This window comes from Mycetomoellerius zeteki, unplaced genomic scaffold, assembly GCF_001594055.1.
Source record: "Mycetomoellerius zeteki isolate Tzet28-1 unplaced genomic scaffold, Tzet1.0 scaffold690, whole genome shotgun sequence".
Taxonomy (NCBI): domain Eukaryota; kingdom Metazoa; phylum Arthropoda; class Insecta; order Hymenoptera; family Formicidae; genus Mycetomoellerius; species Mycetomoellerius zeteki.
In genome coordinates this window covers 188,512-209,349 of record NW_017257709.1, presented here as the reverse complement: position 1 = coordinate 209,349, position 20,838 = coordinate 188,512, and the positions used below count along the sequence as shown (strand labels likewise).

General features: G+C 35.4%; 1 protein-coding gene across 1 annotated transcript in view; it reads right to left on the bottom strand.

Annotated features, from left to right (window-relative positions):
* The window catches only part of LOC108729019 (uncharacterized), a 96,679-nt gene that overhangs the window by 30,998 nt on the left and 44,843 nt on the right, over positions 1 to 20,838 (bottom strand). The window contains exon 2 of the mRNA XM_018457920.1: positions 9,375 to 9,502. Coding sequence (XP_018313422.1) covers positions 9,375 to 9,502 — 128 coding nt within the window. The remainder of the gene's footprint in view (positions 1 to 9,374; positions 9,503 to 20,838) is intronic.

The following is a 20,838-nucleotide window of genomic DNA, read 5'->3' as shown; positions in this document are numbered from 1 at the left end:
TAAAGAGACCATTCCGTGGAATTTTGCGGGAGCTGATTTATGTGCAATCTGAAAAAGCTTCTATAAACAAACGACCATGTTGTACGCACATGCACAGCTGTTGGCACTTATATAATGTTAAATTATATGGTACTTGCGCCAATATGATCGGTAACAGCTGTGATTTGGACAATGGCGTACCCAGCGCAGCGGAAAACGAATTCGATCGTTTTCATCCTACATGACAATATCTTGTCCCGTTCATCCTATATCCTATAACGTCTCGTACATGGACACAGAAATACCAGGCTATCTGTTCCTTCACGACAGTGATTTTTCCGAGCAAACGACAATTTCGGCCGATTCGAAAATCATAAATTCCAGCCGCACCGCCGCCGACGAGGAGACGATATATCACGAGTCAAGAGGAGATCGATGCCACCGACGGTACCACGTTCTTCCTCCTTCGCCAGGCGACGACGTAGAAGATGCACCGCCCGTTTTCGCGGTGCAAACGAGCCGGGCGAGAAAAAAACGGGAGCGAACTACCGCGGAGAAAATCAAACAAAGTGTTCGCCAGTGATGTCGACGGAGGAAAAATAAAGTCGAAAGCGAGAATAGATAGAGGTAAAAATCGAAAGAACTGCTGCGAACAACGGCGCGAGCCAAAAATATCGTGCAAATGAGTTTCTTACGTGCAAGAACGCTCGTTTGAGATTTAGCACGTTGAGAAGACTTTCGGATCAATTCTCTTTCAGACATAAAATGGATAAATTAGATTTGATTCGTAATAATATTTTCGTTTGCGCGGTCTATTCGTAATGCTACTGCGCTATAGAAATGAAAAAGTGCATAGAAATGCGTTGCATAGAAATTATATGCAAACAAGTTGCTTGCACTTTCGAGCCCCTTTTTTAACGAATGATTTATGGTTTCGTTCTTTCTTCTCTTCAAGGCAACGAATCAGAGATATCATCGCAACGGGCAAAAAATTAAAATCGATTGCGTCGGGCATGGATCGCAATTAAATCGGCAGAGGTTGAATTATAGGTATACGTATGCGTATGAGTGCGTCCGTGTGAAATTCTGCCTGTCATCTCGCCGCGCGCCCCGTCACGTTCGATGCAGTTTAAGCGCGCAAACTGTTACATACTTCCGCGCAACGATTTATTGGCTCGAAAACGGCAGACCGAATTGTTTCCCTTTTTTAAACTCTTTTTTCGCGATAAAAACGCCAGCGCAGAGGCGCGTTATGAAAATCCGATGCGGCAAGCGCTGCGGTGGTCGTCGCTCAATTATCGCATTAAAGTTTCAACCCTTTGCGTTAGAAACATTCGCTAAATTGGACGCTTCCTCATTACGTTATTTGTTGAAAGCAAGTGTATATTAATATATTATTAATTTAATCGTATATAATAATAATAATCAACACTTTCGATTACATTTACTCTTTCAAAAAGAGAGAGAAAGAGCAGCGTGAAGCTTTTAGTCATATTTAACGTAAAGCAGGATGTAATTATGCTTGTCTATAATATGTTGTAATTATTCCCAATTTGCTTCTCAAAGTACTTCACGTGTCGATTATATTACTCGGGGACTTGCTGATGCACAAAATTGTAGGCAGCGAGCCATAGCGTCGACTGAATCACGTTTAATGAAGCGAGCAAAAAACTCGAAAGGGGTAGAAGGCATAAAAGCGGCAATTTAGTATTAACAGTGCGGCAAGAGTTATGTTTCCGTTATTCAAAACTGAATTTCGAAAATATAACTCGTATTTGAGAAATAATCGCTAAGACTCCGCGAAACTCAATTATCGTCATTTCGAATATTTTATTTATAATATTCAAATACATTTCGATTTGTTAAATCCAGAATTCGTTTGAATAAGGCATTCCACCAATTAAATAAAATTAACTTTAATCTCGATTTAATTTATTATGTATCTTTTTCTAATGCCCGTTTCTATCAATGTAATTTAATTTTTATTCAACTATTATATTTCTTCATTTTTTCTAGTTCTAGGAATTAAAAAAAATGAGGAGTATAATTGAACTGAAATTAAGATTAAAGTTAATCTATATTGGTAAAAATGAACATAATTTTAAGAATTTTAAAATAATCAGAAAGTTAAATCGAAATTAAAATTTATTTTACATTGATAGAACCGGACCTAATATCCATTTCGATTAATATATATAAATTAACTTTAATCTCAGTTTAAATTATTTTTCATTTTCTTTTAGTTTTAAGAATTAAAAAAAAATAAAGAGTAAATTAACTCGAGATTAAAGTTTATATTGGTAAAAATAAGTCTAATACTCGTTTTTATCAATGTAGATTAACTTTAATCTCGGTTCAACTTACTCTTCATCTTTTTCTAATTCTTAGAACTAGATTTACTTTCTATCAGACTAGATTAAAGTTAATCTACTTTAATAGAAATTAATATAAGGATCTCTTTAATCAATCTTCGGTTAAGCAAATTGACAAATTGTTAATTCGCAGTAATAGTAGTGCCAGTTATCTTAGAAAAGGAAAAGAGAAATAAAGTATAATACAAAGATTGGTAAAAGAGACCATAAAGGTCACTACGAGAAATATACTGCCAATATATTTGTTCGCACTGCTTGCACTTTTTGCATTCAAGATCTTTCTGAATTTCCTCTTTTTTCAGAGCTCGAATATATATATTTATCTTGTTTTAAGTGCAAACATTTTTGGGAATTTCAAGCAACGCGAACAAACCTATTAGCGTGCAAAGTCAACGGTGCTCGCGATCGAGTCGAGGCCATCGAGTCGAGAGACTCGTGAGAAACGATCGCGCGAGATGATGAATCGCGAGAAGAACGGCGTTCTGAGGGAAAAACGTACTCCATTTTCCGGCGGGGCGATCGCGGTTCGAAAAAACTGGCCCGTACCCGATCTCGCGGAACTCCTGACTGTGCACGTCAGCTGCAGTGCATGCCCCGTTTCGAACATCTGTCGATTTATCATTCTGACTTTTGTCGTGATCTTACGTAGGAAAAGAATGTCATATAAATGAAAGATGACACGAAAAGACATTTCCGCTTAACTTCTTGACAAGATTGAACGACGACGTTGATACAGAAATATTGAAAATACTTCCAAATTCCGTATGTTTCTAATTGTTTAATTCAGCACTGCTGAACTTAAATTATAATAGCTGATTATCCTTCTACTTTGAAGTCTATTAAGCCAAATCAATGGCTAATTTTATTACTGAGGTTAATATGCTTCCGCAATGATGAAACATTAAAGTAGAAAATCCAATGATTCATCGTCAAAGCTATAAGTCTCAGCTCAACGTTGATTAAAATCCTGCGATTTTCAAGAGAGTTGTGCACAAAGAAATATAAGTGCTATTCTTCTCTTTCTCTTTAATTCTCTTTAATGAGAAAGCTCGACACGCATATCGCCTGACAAAATCCACAAATAAGAGCTAATCAGAAATCAGAGTTAAAGCTTTGAATGTTCGAAAGTATCCCGAAAGAGATTGCTTATTCAAGAATAACAGGGTTGACTCTCTCTCTTCGCGAAGAATCGAAATATTCTCAAACGGAAATTGCGAAAATCCCGGTGATCGTTTAGATCCAAGATAATATTTCGGCAACAGCACTATTCGGCGGCTTAATTGAATAGTATAAAGATACAAGGTTATTGATTCGGCACGTATCGTTGATAGAAAAATCTTTCCAAATTTTTTTGCGGAGCATAACAATTAATCTCGCAAACCATTTAAAAAAGAAATAATAGATACGATTTCCCATTCGTAAATTTTGAACGTTTATACAAATTCATCAGAAAGAAATGCAATGCTCGGCATTTACCAACCCGACTCTAGTATTGCGAAAATCCGGGAATTATGAAAAAGATCACGCTTCCCGTGATAAAGAAGATTCGTGAACGACCATGACTTTTAAATCAGAGACATCGTAAATTCACCTTGGATTCATTTGGAATCTTTTTGCTATCTTTCTCTGGCGCTTCTAATCAAGGATAATAGAGATAATACTTTTATATTGTCATCGCGAGAACGAAAAGTTGCTCGCGCAACTTTTCGTTAACTTTGTATCGTTCGTTTCATTCCCGCGCGATTTTCGCCGGTGGACGAATATATGCTTAATAAAGCTTTCGCACCCTTAAATCGAAATATACACCGCCGCTATCCAATCTCTATGCAGATGCGAGACGAACATGTCGGATAATGCGCGAAAAAAAAAGTATGCCATCGAACGGCAGATAAAGAGAGCAGCCATCCGATTTCGGTGGCAAAGCCAACCTGGCTCAGTGAATTCCCGCGTTTTCGGTATCCTCAAATTTATCTGTGGTACTTTCGTCAGTGCTCTGGGGCGTAAGTATCTTTGAAACAGAAAATCCGAATAAAATAGAAATATTGTTGTGGATTTTTCTGTAGGAAGAAAGTCGCACGATCGTGAAGACGTAGAAACTGTTGACTCTTTTAGATTGTTCTATCAACGAAACGAATCCAATGCAGGACACTTGTATATTTTTAATCGGAAAATGAATAGGGCATTTATGTTACCGGGTAAGCTTGACAGTACAAAAATAACTTTATCGAGACACATATTCATTTTGTCCGAATTTATTAGAAACGGCCGCGATAAAAAGTTGATCATAAGAACGATCATAACACTCAGGTATTCCATATCAAGGCTTCTCATATAAAATAAATAGTCTCATAATAGTACATGCCTCTGCAACGTGAGAAGTGTATTCGTCGTTAATAAGTAACGATGGCTGTACAAACGCGAATGTCCTCTGTTATTTAAAAGAAGATTATTTTTACGACGAAAATGGCATCACCAAGCTCAGGAGAGGAGTTAATAACTAACGCAGCTTCTTCGTAAAACTCTGAAATAGAATTTTTTAAAAATCTTCAAACAATTTTTCTTCATCATAATAAAACAATTTTCATTAGCAAAAATGTCACAAGTTAACAAGAAATATCACACACACACACACACATACACACACACACACACACACACACACACACACACACACACACACACACACAATCTTAAATATTACTAAACTTCCACCAAGAACTTTAGACACTAAAGATTATAATGAAGCATTAAATGAATTTTTCATAAAAAATAACTCGTTATTTTGTCTAATTATTTTATGAATACAAATGAATAGTTATTAATGCATTCTAAACATTTCCATTTTTAGATAAACGCTTTGAGCAAACTAAATTTATTCATTGGAGCTTCAGAGTAGCAGCTGTTTACTTCATTAGACAATCAGCAGAAAAGCTGTTATTTAAATATGACAATCATTATGATGGTTTGCTTTTGCAACATGAATTTCAAATTTTAATCCATGTACTCCCGTTTTAACTCGATTCGAGATAATCACATCCATTGCGCATTAATAGGACGCCGGACAATAATGATTGATTTTTATCGACGTAATGGATCAAATAATTGGGATCGAATTCAAAACATTAAACGTGCCAAAAGTTTCGTCCAAATCGTTTAAAAACATAAAGAAAACAAATAAAAGTATAGCAATAGATCCAAAGAAAATATCATATATAAATAAAATATATTAAAAAATAGAACAAATAAATAAGGAACAATAACAATTATTTTTAAATTACAATTTTAAAAAAAAAAGCATAATATGATACGAAGAAAATGATATAAAATAAAAGAAAAATGAAATATAATATAATAAAACATAAAATAAAACAAAATAGAAGCAGGAGGTGAGGGAGGGGGAGGGGAAAAGGGAGAGGGGGAGGGGAGAGAGAGAGAGAGAGAGAGAAGGAGGAGAAGGATACTTCTACAACAGAGCCGTATAGACCAGGTCTGTCACAGTCGATAACGCAGCTAAATGTTAATTAATACGACATGACATATGCAACTGGCACTAATTTGAAGGCCAAATCGGAATGCCCAGCGGGGAACTAAGGGGGAGTGCTGCGAGCGTGAGCGTAATAATGCAGTGCCTGCACTGAATGCACCTCGGCGACTTGGAGGCATCGAACTCCGCTCGGCCGCCGGGGATTGTCAGCTACCTCGAAATCGAAGAGACTTCGAAGGCCGTCGGCCGCTATCGCGTGCACGGAAAGCATTTAATTACTGATGGCTCCTCGCCTGACGGAACTCTTGAATTTCACCGAAAAATAATCGGCGAAACGTCGGCCACCACGAGACCGACGATCAACGCTGCTTGCCGGATTGTGATTGAACACAATAACACAGATCAAGTTATTTTTGCGCCCTCCTTTGCTTTGTTATTCCTTTGGGAAGAGCGAAAGCTTATACAACAACGGGATCGAAAGGGAAGAGACTAAAGCTTGAGATACAATTGAAAAGCATAGGCAATAGGAATAGGGAATAAAAGATTTCAAAAACCTATCGAAAACCATGCCTATACCAGAATACACACTCTAGTTATTCCCTATTCCTATGCTTTTCAGTTGTGTCTCAGGCATAAGATCAATTAGACATCGGGAATGGTTGTGACATCTCGTGATAATTCGAGTTCTTGATTGCGTATATACACACGTATTCAAAGGGAATTAGTGCCAAAGAGAACCTTATAGTTATTATTTGCGGGATATAATAAATAGAGAAATATAAAATAATTATACTGCGTGAATGAACATCAAATCTCGTTGTTGATCGGCCTTATTGGTTGTCTAATGACTCTTTCATTTTCATTCTATTGAAACGAAATCGTAAAGGATGACTCAAATCGTTACTGATCAATTTCTTTGAGCTCCATGTTATATCGTTCGCGGATTCAGTGTGCGAGCTTTTATGCCCGCACTCTGAATCCCAAAACGGAATAAGGTGGTAGAAAGGAATGACTAGGAAAGAGCGGCGAAGAAAAGCCAAAGAAGAAGGGATTCATCACGGATGAACTTCGCCTTACTTAGCTCTCGACAAAGCAACGAGAGAATTCTCTATCGTTTTGCTGATTAAATCGTACCGTTTTATTAAGACGATGGATGTAAATTTTGAGATTTATAGAGCCGCGAGAAAATGCCTTTTATGCCGTTTTACTCTGAGACGAGACGGAGTTTCCAATCGTTTCCTATTGTCGCAGACACAGACAGACCATCATCGACCTCTACTCCATCTCACTTTCCGATTCCGTAGAACATTCAAAGCAAATTCCAGAAGATTTCAGGAGATTTTATTATACTCAGAAATCTCATTTGCGTTCTAAACGTACATACATAGGCCATTGATCCCCTTATTCAAATTGCGAAGTAATATCGATTGTCCTCGTTCGAATAAATTCCTCGAGTTTATTCCTCGTTTTCACCTAGTCGATTTTACTTTTCGATGTGACACAAATATTTTTCTCTCCTCACATATTTGCTTTGAAAACGTATAATAAGATATTCAAATTAATGAAGATGGGTGGACACTAGAAAAAAAAACTGTGATTTTTCTGAACAAATTACACAATGCGAAATTATGTATTATCGAGCAGAGATTACAGCTTTGTTTCCATCTCGAACCGACATTGTTCTCTCTGTTGCGCGATGAGTGAGAAGGATCGAAAGATTTAATAATGCGGTTTTACTTCATCAAGGTAAGAGAAGAACTTGACTATATGTATCATGTAACAGGCATGTAAGTTCTCGGTAATATAGAGCTTGGCTATTACATAAATTATTTCATTACGTTAAAAGAAAAGCGCAACATTCGCAATATATGTATATTGCGATATATGTATATTTATGTATCACTACTGACACATCACTACATACTACTACATCAATATCTCACGCACACGTACACGTAAATTTTCGTACAATAACGTTTTAATTAGACATCTAAGTCCAATTCTAACAACTCCACGTTGTTTCTTCGTGCAAACTACTATTCTGTGAACTACTGTTTCGTAAGTATTATATATTATAGATTGTGCACAGCTTTTATATACGTAAAGCAAATGTTGTCACGATGTGCTCTAGAGTGTCATATTGGACTAAGAAATGGTAAAAAAGATCTCGAGTTCGAAATTTTTTTATGTTCTCAGCATAAACTCCATCTCACAGACACGTATTAATGCGTATACTTTAATGGGTTTTCAAATTAAATCTATAAAAAAAGTAATTGTTACACAAAAGTTATATGGTTTAGTCGATAATTCAAACGGCTTTAGGATCCTCTTAATGGTTAATTTATTTAAATTTACATTAATGAATTAAAATTGCATTGCTTTAAACTACGTAGATATTAATAAAATAAATTCACACATCACGGACACATGAATTCGAGTAAACAACAATATAGTATATAAAGCAGTGAAAAAATTGAACAAAGATAAAAAATTTAAATGAGCCCAAATTAGATGACTATAATAATATCATTTTATTCATATAAAAAAATAACAAAAAATACAATCCATGAAAAAAAGTAGTATATAACACTACATATAACACTACATTCGGTAATTGAATATTTAAAATTTTTGATTCAGTATTTAAAATATTTTAATATTACTAATTGATATTTTCGTATTCAAAATTATTACACTGTTAAATCTATAGTGTCAAACTTAATCTAATTTAAGTCGCCATTACTCTCCTATTTAATATATTATTATTTTATACTAAAACAATGGAATTGAACAATTTAAAACAATTCAAAATTTAGATTAAATTTGATACTATAATAGTATCAATTTGAACTGTTTTAAATTGTTAACTCCATTGTTTTACTATGAAATAACGATATATTGAGTAGGAGCAGTGGCGACTCAAATTAGTTAAATTTGACACTACATTAGATTTAACAGTGTAGTTATATGGCGGCGAGATACAATTCTTCAAATATTTATAACTCCATCGCAAGTACTTCCCATGGAACGCGAGTTACTTTTCTAAATTAAAAAAATTCCTTCGGTAGCATGACAATATATACTGAGCTTCTTCATGGTAACCGAAGAGAAGCTGAAAGGTTTTCTATCGAATGGATGTGCAAGCTTGCAAAAGACTCTCGAACCAATTTGCGCGGACTCATCTCATAAATCCGACATCGGGGAGTCTGCCGAGAGGTAAATAACGTCGTTATAGGCGACTCTGGAAGAGTGTCAAGTGATCGTTGGCGCCGCATTGACGCTTATTTCCGCGAAAGAAATATTTATCTTTTCACGGAATATTCGAATTCGGCGACTTTTTCCGTTTCCAGTTGCGCAAGTGTTTCAACAACGCTACAATATTGGATGTAAGACCGTATATAAAATAATTTTATTTTCTTTTTTATTTTCTTCCGACAATACTTGGCAGCGTTCTATAAAATTACGTCGGCGATCGCATTCTACAAAATATTTCACGTCGCTTTTTCGACGAATTAAATGGAAAAATAATTTATACTTACGATACACCATTCGTCCGAGGATGGGCATTCCATCAGCATGTGTGCCGTATAATTAATGCACGGTGTAATGCTGCCAACTCCTTCATTGTACTGTCCACATTTGTAACATCTGAGACCGTGCGCGACACCTGCGATACATATATAACATTTAATCGTCAAGTAAAACCATATGGAAAGCGCGCCGCTGCCGCAAGAATAATCCGGAATAGAAAGCTGAACAAGCAATCTACAATACAAATCGCACGAGGCACGAAAATCTATACTGTTGAATTCATAATGTCAAATTATAACTAATTTGAGTTATTTTAAATACTTCTATAGATTGCCACTACTTCTGTTCGATATGTCGTTAATTTAAGTAAAACAATGGAATTAAATTAATAATTAACTCAAGAAAATGTATTCCCTAAATCTGAATTAATGGATGAATCACTGATTACTCAATGGCATTAGATAATCAATGAAATTCAAACTACTATAGAAGAAAGTTTGAGCATTATATAATTGAAATACCGATATTTTTTTATATCAGTTCGAATCTTCAAACAAGATTAGGGATTCTACATTTCATTGACTGCGTTCAGCAGAAAAAACAGCTTTGCAACTGTTGTAAAATTTTTGAATATTATTGATTTATACATTTAGATGAGTTCCTCAGTGAGGAACTAAGGGCAAAACCAATCATATTAAAAAATTTTACAACAATTGCAAAGCTGCTTTTTCTGTTGAACGCAGCCATTCACTGATTACCAGTGGCATACTTAGGTCCGGTCTCACCAACTCTGATTAAACTAATCGGCCGATTAAATATTGCCAACTGCAAGACTTGAAAACATCCTTTTTCTGGCGGGACGCCGAGTACTCACGTGCTCGACTCGCATGGCTTTTTCGCATTTGAGAAATTTGCCATTAATACGGACCTGTGCTGTTATTCACAATTACCAGAAAATTAGGTTATGTTTTCAGTCTTGCAATTGGCAATACTGAAATTGACCGATTAGTTTAATCGGAATTGGTGAGACCGGGCTTTAGGACTGATGTCAGTAATTATTCACTGATTCAAATTTAGAGAATATTACATTTAACTGAAATTTAATTTATTATTATTTACTAAATACGTTAATATAGACTATGTTTACTTTGTTCAGTAATCTATTTCTGTGGTTAGTAAACTAACCACAGAAATAGATTAATTTACATTTTGATACATATATGTTAGTTAAAAATAACAAAATGTTATTTAATTTAAAGATTACCATTGCTTCTTTTATTTTATATCTAACAGTGTATTTTCCTGATCCTACATTCACTCTATATCGGGACGAAAATAATTCGCGACAGTTGAAATGCAGCAGATTCGCAATTGGCTCCTCAACTCGTCACTCACGATCCGATTCTTAATCCCGTATGCGTGCTATAAGATTCAAAAATTGATGGGACCCATAAAACGCTTAATCGCGTCTCATAAATGCGAAAACTCGGGCGTTCTGGCCAGCGCATATTCCGTACGCGGCACGAGTAATAGCGGCTTGGCTCGTTTCGCGAAGTTGGTCGAGTTTCATAATGCAAGCGACGCGCGAGAAAAAGTTTTACCGTGCTTTTTCGCGCTGGACCGATCGAACTCTTTTTCACCGGCGAATATAATGCGCGTCCGTAAAATCAGAAATTTATGAGGTGGTACTAAGCGCCACCGTCGATTCCAGATGAGACGCTCGCTAGCAGGGGTAGCGGGAGATTCGCCACTCGCTAGATTAAACTCGCTCGCCTCTCATGACGAAAAAGAAAGATAGAAAGAAAAAGAACTGACGAAACAGTGCAAGATTTTACGTGCATCTTAAATGCAGTCTGTCAATTCAAATGTTTCTTATAAATTTCAAATTTATTCAATTTTCAAATTGCTTTAAAAATGTATATATACCACATTTATTTATTATTCAAAAATAATTAACGCATATATAAAACTTTGATATTGCACGCTATTAATGAGAATTTTTCAATAGCCGATAAGTTCGCTCGACAAACTTGGCGGACTTGGCTTAATTATTTCTACGTTCACGAAATAAAACTTGCGGCATTGAGCATTTTTTTATAAAAGACAGACAAACAAGGAGAATATAATTAATAGAGGTAATAAAACGCTTTAAGTGTCCGTCGTACAAATATGCGGTAAGTCCTTCATCGAACTTCAACAGTTCCTAACAGTTTGTGAGAGAAAGAGAGAGAGGGGACTCTCTCAGCATACGGTCCTCTTGAGAGGTGAACCACCGTGGAACCTCGTTAGAACTTTATGAACTTGCGAGTTCATCCAGGCCGATGTGTTTCGCAACACTGCTCGCCGCAGTGTTGACTCGGTCCTCGACTAAGTATTAAGATCGTCCGTTTGCACACATTCATTTATATGCCAGGGTGCATTAAATTGAAACTGTAAGATAGACGAGAAAATGTCAGACAGTCTGGAAAAGAGATATATAACTCAAATAAATCTTATCTGTACTATATCTTATCGCAGAGCCGTGTACCTATGAGAATAATAGGATTTTATGTCAAACGTCCCGACTTGTAAACAGGAAGCTCGCACAAACGTAAAAAGAAAATTGCGTTCTTTTTTCACGACCTTATTTCTTTATTGGTCCACCGCAAAGCAATGTAAAATGTACAACATACAGATCTGGAGCGTAAGTTTTAGATCGCATAAGTTAGGCCGCAAAAATGATCCGGTATAACAAGAAGCGAAACGAGTTTGATTCTAACAACGATGCTATTACATGTAAAACCACGACAGTTTAAAATGAAAGAATGGATCAGCGCGCGTCCGCCTCGCATTAAGGACCTTTCTGTCTGGCAGTGTTTTTCTATCTCCAATAAAATATTTTTACCGTATCTTGACTGAATATCCACCTTGCGCCGGAATCGACTCAATAAGAGGCAACTTTTCCAATTTTCTACGAATCGACTGTTCGGAATTCGATACACCAATCTAGCAAATCCTTAGCTCGATTATACGCCAACCGCTTTCCCTTAATCTCCCGGAAATCGCTTCACTAGTACACCCCTTGCATATCAATAGACAATAGATATTCAAAGACATAATTCAGTAATTAATAATGTAAACTCACAATCAGTTCAACAGTAGTAGATAGAATAATAACAGTAGTAGATAGAATAATAACAGTAGTAGATAGAATAATACAGAGCAGATAGAATAATAACTTTATATGAGAATACATGCTCGATCTTCTCATTGCAGATCTACCTTGCGTATTCAATGTTAACAATCAAAATTACAGCGTATTCAATGTAAACAGTCAAAATTACAGCGATTACGGTACAAGAGTAACGGTGCCGATTAATCTGCTTTTAAGCCAACTTGCTCACTACTGAATTAACTATTAAATATTGGAAGCTTTAATTTTGTCTGTTTGAAATCAATATCGATTTTTCAAATATTCTTTTTCTTATAATATTTTTTAATTAAAAAAAAATTGATGTATCTCATAATGTTTTTGATAAAAATAAAGAAAATGTTTTTGTCCCTATTAATGTGTCCCCAATTTATGTGCCTAACCTAATTTGACTCATTTTAACATACAGTTATTCAAATAAATAATATAGATGTAATTGTTTAAGTCAATATTGCATAAATCATTATTTCAATTATACTTACAATTTTAATGTACATTCATTACACAACGCTCTTAGCTCCAATATATAAGGTATACTAATAGAAACAAGCTTAAAATCTCATGATATTACTGAACTCACATAAATTCCTCTAAATTGTGATATGTACACCGAAAAAAATATTTGTGTAATATTATATGATTATGCTGAGTTTTTTTTTGACCCAGCATAATTATGTAACATTACTTAAATATGATTGTAAAATTACCTAAATGATTAGAAAATTACCATGTAATTTTACACAAATATTTTTTTCAGTATATCTTTCGAAAAATGTTTACTATACTTTAATAAATTCCAAAAGAGAGAGAATATTATCTTTGATGTCATATACATTAACAATTTAATTTGATAAAAAAAAAATACTTTTTCTTACTTATATTTGTGCTAGTTTTCTTTATGGCTTATTTAAATACAAAGGCATGCATACTAACAGTTACATTAAACCTGAATAAACCGTTCCGGTGGAGTTCCGTTTCTGGGAGATTGACAGATCTTTCGTCGCGGTACTGGAATATAGATAGAACTCTGAATAGAATCTGCTGCGAGGATTCGGGGGTTGTTTCGCTCAATATTGCGGACACGCGGGCGTGTGACGGCGTGTGGTACAGAGATATATCCACGCCCTGGCGTACCTCCCGCCACGCGACTGCGAGGCGCACGTTCGGCGGTGGAGACGCGACACGTAGATTCGACCCCGTTTTCAGGGCGGAGAAAGAAAAATATTGGTAGTAAATTTTACCGAGACGGACGTGCCTATATCTTCCTGCTCGCTCGCTTGCGCGATCCGGATGATTTATCTCGCCGCTCATTTTTTCCACGAGGAACCGCGCGCGCGATGCGCGATAGAACCCGCATTCTCGCCGGATACGGCGCGTAGTATTGATAGCGTGGCCAACGTGCCGAGAGATGTATTTTCCCCGTTGTCATTATTTCAGGGAGGAGGGTGAGACGTACGTGGTCGATGTGATCGGCCAGTTGCCCAAAACCACGTTCGATACTCTGGAGATTGAAACGGTCGTCCTATGCAATTTCGCAAACCTCGAAGAATTAATTGCCTTTTTATAACGGTATTTAAATTTGCTTTTTACACATTTTTACTATTGTATTTTTGAAGCACTAAACTTTTACAATTATATTATTTATACTTTTTCTATTATATTATTTATTTATTCATTAAAGATACGGCTTGACCTTTATTTCCTATTTGTTGTGTATTCACATTACAATCTTAAAAGTTATTTTGTTTTAACAATGTAATTTTTTATTATTATATTTTTTTTACTTTCTGCGAAAAAAGAAAAAAGAAATGGCTGAGAGTTAATTAAGCAGAATAGATGGGAGTTATAATGTTATCATTTTTGGACACGAATAACACAGAACCGATGGTATATTTCAATCAACGTCAAAAGTTATAACATTGTCGCAACGTACAATATCATAATTTTCATGTAACGTATCAACTATCGCCATGCACTTTGTCACATTAACCATTCATTAACTATGATAGAACATCAAGATAGTTTACGTAAATTCGGCTTTATTATACAAACTAAAGGTTAGTTGATGTGCAACGATGTGATAAGATAAACCATCTATATTCCTCTACTCTGCAACTTTGATATCCTCCCACAAATATTTGCCTTCGATCAGGCATAATGGAATCTGTACCGACATGCAGCTTCACTTCACTGTGTGGAATATGTACGCAATGAACAATTTCATCGCAAATTTACTTGATTTCTTAAGATTTAGCCAAAAATCTCCTGGGGAAAATATTCTAAACGTCAGATGTATTTTAATATTTCTAATGCTTGATGTAAAAAATTTTCGGTATTTTAGGATATTAGCATATTGTTATTAAATTAATGATCAATGTAATTTGTGATGTTATTTTCAGCTTTATGCATTTCAAGACAAACTATATCGGCGCGCAATTTAAAAACTGAAAAAATATGTGTATTTGCTTTGCAAATTTATATATGAATATTATTAAGTATCAAAATCTGAGGAGGTAATCACTAGCTGAAATATTGTCCCGCAGATTACATAATTTCACTTGATTTCATACGATTTTATCTGATTACAAATAATTTTCTTCACTATATATAAAGTCATTTGGTAAAATAAACGATTTTATTTTTATATATTATTTTATATTATATTATATTGTATTATTTATATTATATTATATTATTATTTTATATTATATTATAATATATTACACAATGTGTGTTGTGATTGTGTGTGTGTGTGTGTGTGTGTGTGTGTGTGTGTGTGTGTGTGTGTGTGTGTGTGTGTGTGTGTGTGTGTGTGTGTATGTGTGTGATTTCTCGTGATTGTATATGTAATTATTGGATACATGAAGATTTCATATATGAATTTTATAATGATTTCGAGGACATTGTCCCACAATTACCCCCTCGTCAAGAGCTTTCAGCCAAAAATAGGATTCTTTCTTTTATCTGATTTAAAAAATTTGACTATAGTATGTAATTATATGATTTACATCGATTAAGATGAAAATAATGGTGATTAAAACTACAAGATAAATTGTCTTATATAAGTTGTTGCATCAAATATTCGCTCCGGCAATCGCCGACAATGGAATTCGCCGCTGTTTCGAAAACAATTTAAACTTCGTCGCCCCGAGTAAACTCAAGCGATCATCGAGGAAGAACTCGAACCGACGATGAGAGCAAAGTCCCTGGCGAAGTCCGCGAGGATTTTCGCTATTGACATACGAGTCAATCTGCCTGCTAATATGAAATAAACACATTACAGTTTCATAAATGGGTTGAAATTAATTAATAGCTTTCCTTCCAAAATTATCGTAATTACTCATGAAATATTCCAAAACCCTTGAAATATTAATATCTTTTGTATAATTAATTATATTGACGTTAAATGAAAATTCTTTTTTCATTTAAAAATTAAATATCACGTTTTTATATTAAATATTAAAGAAATGTACATATTTTAATAATTTTTGTTCTACGAAGAGATAATTTCAATTATTTTAGTAATTTTAACTTGTGGCGCTATTTTCATATATGGAATAGAACCAAAATTATTTTCCACATTATATCTAGTAGAATAAGAATGTGATGTGCTTTTATGATTCATGTCACTCAGACGACAACTTCAAAGTTCAAAGAGAAAGAGTCACGAACGGAATCCTTTGCGGGAGAGGAAATTCGCGATTCGCAAAGGATCGAAACTTATAGTTGAGAGTAACGTCATTACGCAAGCGGAAAGATTTCGTCGTCATCGCAAAGGTATCTGAACGGAAATACCGATATCTCGATGCCGCAATCGGCTTTGTGGCAAGCAACTTGCATCGAACGATGCTATCACGTAAAGTACGTTTGAAAGAAAAGTTAGCCTTTCTCCGACCACGAAAGTTGCCTGTGTATCAACGCGCGGAATGAAACCGGATTATTACTCCGACCGAAGAATGAAAGTAATTAAAGAAATAAGTTTCGAGACGGAACGTATTTTGCGGAAATATTCGCGCTCGTTATATTATAGAGGCCAGTCTTTACGGAAATGCAGAGAGCCAAGATAGTAAGCGCTCTCGTCAACTCCGGAAGTAATCCTCGAGATGTGATTTTACAAGTGATTTTACAACCAAATCTTTCCAGATTATCGAATTCTTTAATGAAAAGTCACTGTAATTAGTTATGTACATAATTAATGACGTCACAGTCGATGGTGCTAAGAGGAACGACAATTACACTGAAATTTTCATTTAAAAATAAACGAGCGATGGTCCGTGGTTTTAATGAAGATAAATTGCCGTTATTTCTTCATTATAAATATGCCCGTTGAGTTAGTTGTGCGGTTTCGTATCTTACAAGGAAGTTCAAAGAATTCTGAAACTGTTGGACTCCGAACGAAACATCTAAGTACTCCCGACTCTTGGAATTTCCCTATCGAGAGCAAAAGCCCGTCTCAGACGTCGGCGTGGTGTGACGTTTTAAGCATCTCAACACGATAGAATTTCCTCTTTCGACCGATCGATCGGATTTGCAGCATCCAATTTCCGTTGTCAATGTTCTATCTTATCATAATTATATTGCTTAAACAGATTCATAAAATATAATATGTATAAATATAATTAAATATGATTGAATACAATTAAGTCGAATAATGAAACATCTGTATATAAAGTTCAGAATTTTATAAAAGAAAGTGAAATGTAAGATAACACACTTCCTTTTAAAAAAAGTCAGTATAATATATACATCTATAATCTGCAAACGCCTCCAAGGATAGAGATATTTTTCTAAGAATATTAAAGACATTTCGACAAACGTACATTAAAATGTTATCTCGTCATATCATTTTAAATTCAGTAGACCAGTAGACAAAAGGCAGACAACGTAAATTATGTGGCAGTATGATTCACGGAAGCGACAAGGGTACAGCGTATGATTCTGAAGCCGTCGCGCGTCGTGAGGAGCTCCACAAAGCAGGATGTAAATGATCTGCAAGCGGAGAAACGACGTCATTTCACGGGCAGTTAAGCCAATCGGGTATTCAGAGGCACCCAGACGTTAGTAGAAACGAGGAGATATCCGCAAGATACGTCGTTGGCAGACGTATTTTCGTCGATAGAAATCGCTTTGGAGTTGCAGACGAATCACAGTGTGCGGCTATTGGAAATCTATTGGAAGGAGCTTTCTATCGTTTGGTGGGTTACATTTTAATCAACATTACATCAATCTGATCTCGATTATAGTGTCCCGGAAGACTTAGCAAAATTCGCGTTAACGTTTCACAAATTTTACAAGATTGCACAAGTAAAGCAACGATGTGAAAAACAGTGTGAATTTTTATTTAAAAAATCATCGTTTATATAATCGCTGTTTTTCTTTTCTTCTTCCTGTTTTCATTTATTATATATTAATTGTCGTATTAATTACTGAAGTTAAGTACCTCGATATCTATCAGAGTTAATTATCTATTTCTATACTCAAAACCAACTAATTTTGCAATAGATAATGGCCTTGAAGGCAGTGACCTTTCAGCTAAAACCACCGAGACGTTGGTTGGTCCTTGTGCTCAAATAAGTCGATGAAGTGGTTCTTGGTAAGTCTGAAGCTTTTACATGGCGATGTCTACATATAACCTGACCACCCGTGTCAAGAGTCGTCCTTTTCATTGAATTTGCCCTCTGAGAATTTCTCGCCTCAGCGTTCAGCTGACTTTCGAGACGTGCCAATATCTAGCTACTCCTACATTCCTTGAGAAGGAGGAAACAGGTAATTTTGCAAACCAAAACGAATAATTAGCTGACTAAGCACTTGTCACAAGGAATCCTCGAAGTGTCACCACGTCGCTGAAGAATGCAGAGACGAGGGGATTAAAGAGGAACGAAGGAAGGGGTGAGTGTCCCGACCGAGGTAGATCTGTGACTAAATCTCTGGAACTCATCCCTGGAGCTGCATGTGAATGCGCCCAGCAGCCACTTCAATATCCCGCGGACTTGCCGAGATGATCTTCCTACTCTTCTTACCAAGAGTCCCTTGCATTGCCATGTCTCTCTATTTTCCACGCACTCTCGTTTTGTGCGCCTCAATAGCCGCAGTTATTAATAATAACCGATTGCGGTATATTGTTCTCTCGAAGTATTAATGTGTTATTTGTACAAGAAAAAGGATCGCGCGAGTTTAACAAGTTAAATAAAGACAGTCCACCTAGAGTTGGAAAGATATATCAGATAATAATCAATATTTTCTTGAAAGACTCAGCAAATTTTAACAAAATGCAGAGTTCTGAATAATAATAAGTTAATCCAGATCATTATGTAAATGAAAATCAAATAAATAAAGAAAGGACCAACAGTAACTCTTGGTGACTAATAATATTTTAGTAGTATCATTATCAAATCGTGATTAATTTAATTTTGTGATATTATTTTTTCGGTTTTAGTTTATGATTGTATTTAAAATTCGACAGTAAGCGCGGTTTATATACGTATAATCAAAAAATGTATTTAGAATTTATAAAAATATTATTAGATACCAAGATCTATAAGCTTCGACCATATTAGTACTTTTCTTACTTATTTGAGTTCTGCATATTTAAAAACTTTGTGTAGAGAATAGAAAAATGTGGAATAAATAAAGAACTATGAAGAAGAAGAAAGATCTTTTCTTATAGTTACCAATTTAATTTGTTTCTTAGTTAAGGTGATTTCGCAAGATATAATAGTTGGAACTTATTTATCAGAAGCTTTGTAAGACACGGTTTTCTCTGATATTTTCAAGAACTTGTAAAATTCATCCGCATTACCCCAATAAATGCATCGAGTAAACGGTATGTTTAAATCTGTAAATGTTAAATGCACTGCACTCGAGCAGTATTAAGTTTGCATCCAAGCGATATAAGATTAGCTGCGTCCGAGGCGCCGTAAGCTGAGAAAGATGTTGGGAAAGCAAGAGCACCCATGCATAAAGCAACAAGGTTCCAAAATGACGTTACGAGAAAACAGTCAAGCAGTGGACCATCCTTTCAGAAAATTTTGGAATTGTGAAATACGGCGTTTCCACAAGAGTAACACAGTTTCTTCAGCTGTTATTAATACGCATTGTTATATATCAGACATCGACTGATCAGATTCGAATTTTATTCAGAACGTTATTCACTTCGTTCACCCCTGCCTGATCGTGATTGGGTGAACCACTGACTGGTTTAATGTCTGATTATATTTGATCTTGTACCATTTCGCATAATATATATATAACCGTCAAGTTTTTCACATAATGATATTTTGTCGTGATGGATCACTGGATGTTTCTAGATATTAATCCCAGGCACACGCATTATATTCCACACCAATTTATAGAACACACACACTTGTCTGACATCGCGATATGAATCATTTCGAGTGTAAAATGACTCTCGTACACGTCTTTGTCCCGTTTGTGCTCGAACTGTTCGCATAACACCGTGATACCACAATGACCACTATGCAAGGGTGCTATGCGACCCCCTTCTGCACTAAGGATCGGGATGCACTCGTGTGCGCGTGCAATGCGACGATGCACGCGGACACATTCTGTTCTCTTCTCACGTAGAATTCCACACGAGAAGTATGTTTACAGCCTCAGGTTATCGCCATTATTATTCTTTGTGATAACGTCGCTTGCGTGCATTGCAGTCATTTATTAACGCTTTCTTCATCGAATTCGTATAACTAATAATTTAGTCAATGTTTTTTTCTATATCTCGCGACTACGTTATAAATAGAATGGGAGAATTTATATGTGTGTGCATTATAAATTTAGAAAAAACTTTGCATTAATCATATGGAAAAAGTGATTTCGGTCAAATTAGCTAAAACAATATTTTGTAGCTTATGAAAGGTTGATCAAAATCTTCACAAACACAACTATCAAAAATGGACGTTGTAGCATTAATAAAAGTTGCAATTTTGGGTCTAATCGAATTAGAAAATACCTTCACGTACACTGTTTGTTTTTTAACTGTACAGGCATTTATATATATATATATATATATACTATATGTATGTTTATACGTAATAACGTCAGACATACTAATGGAATAACTATCGACACATATGCACACAACCGACACATATATGTAGACACATCACTCCTTCCCCCCGTTACACACATTGATTGTGAGATATATTTCTTTCACTAATAGACACACAGCAGGGATCGGCATTAATGATTTTTTCAGTAATATTTTTTACTTTAATTACTGATTACATGATTAATCAAGTAATCGGAATAAAAAATTTTTATTATTT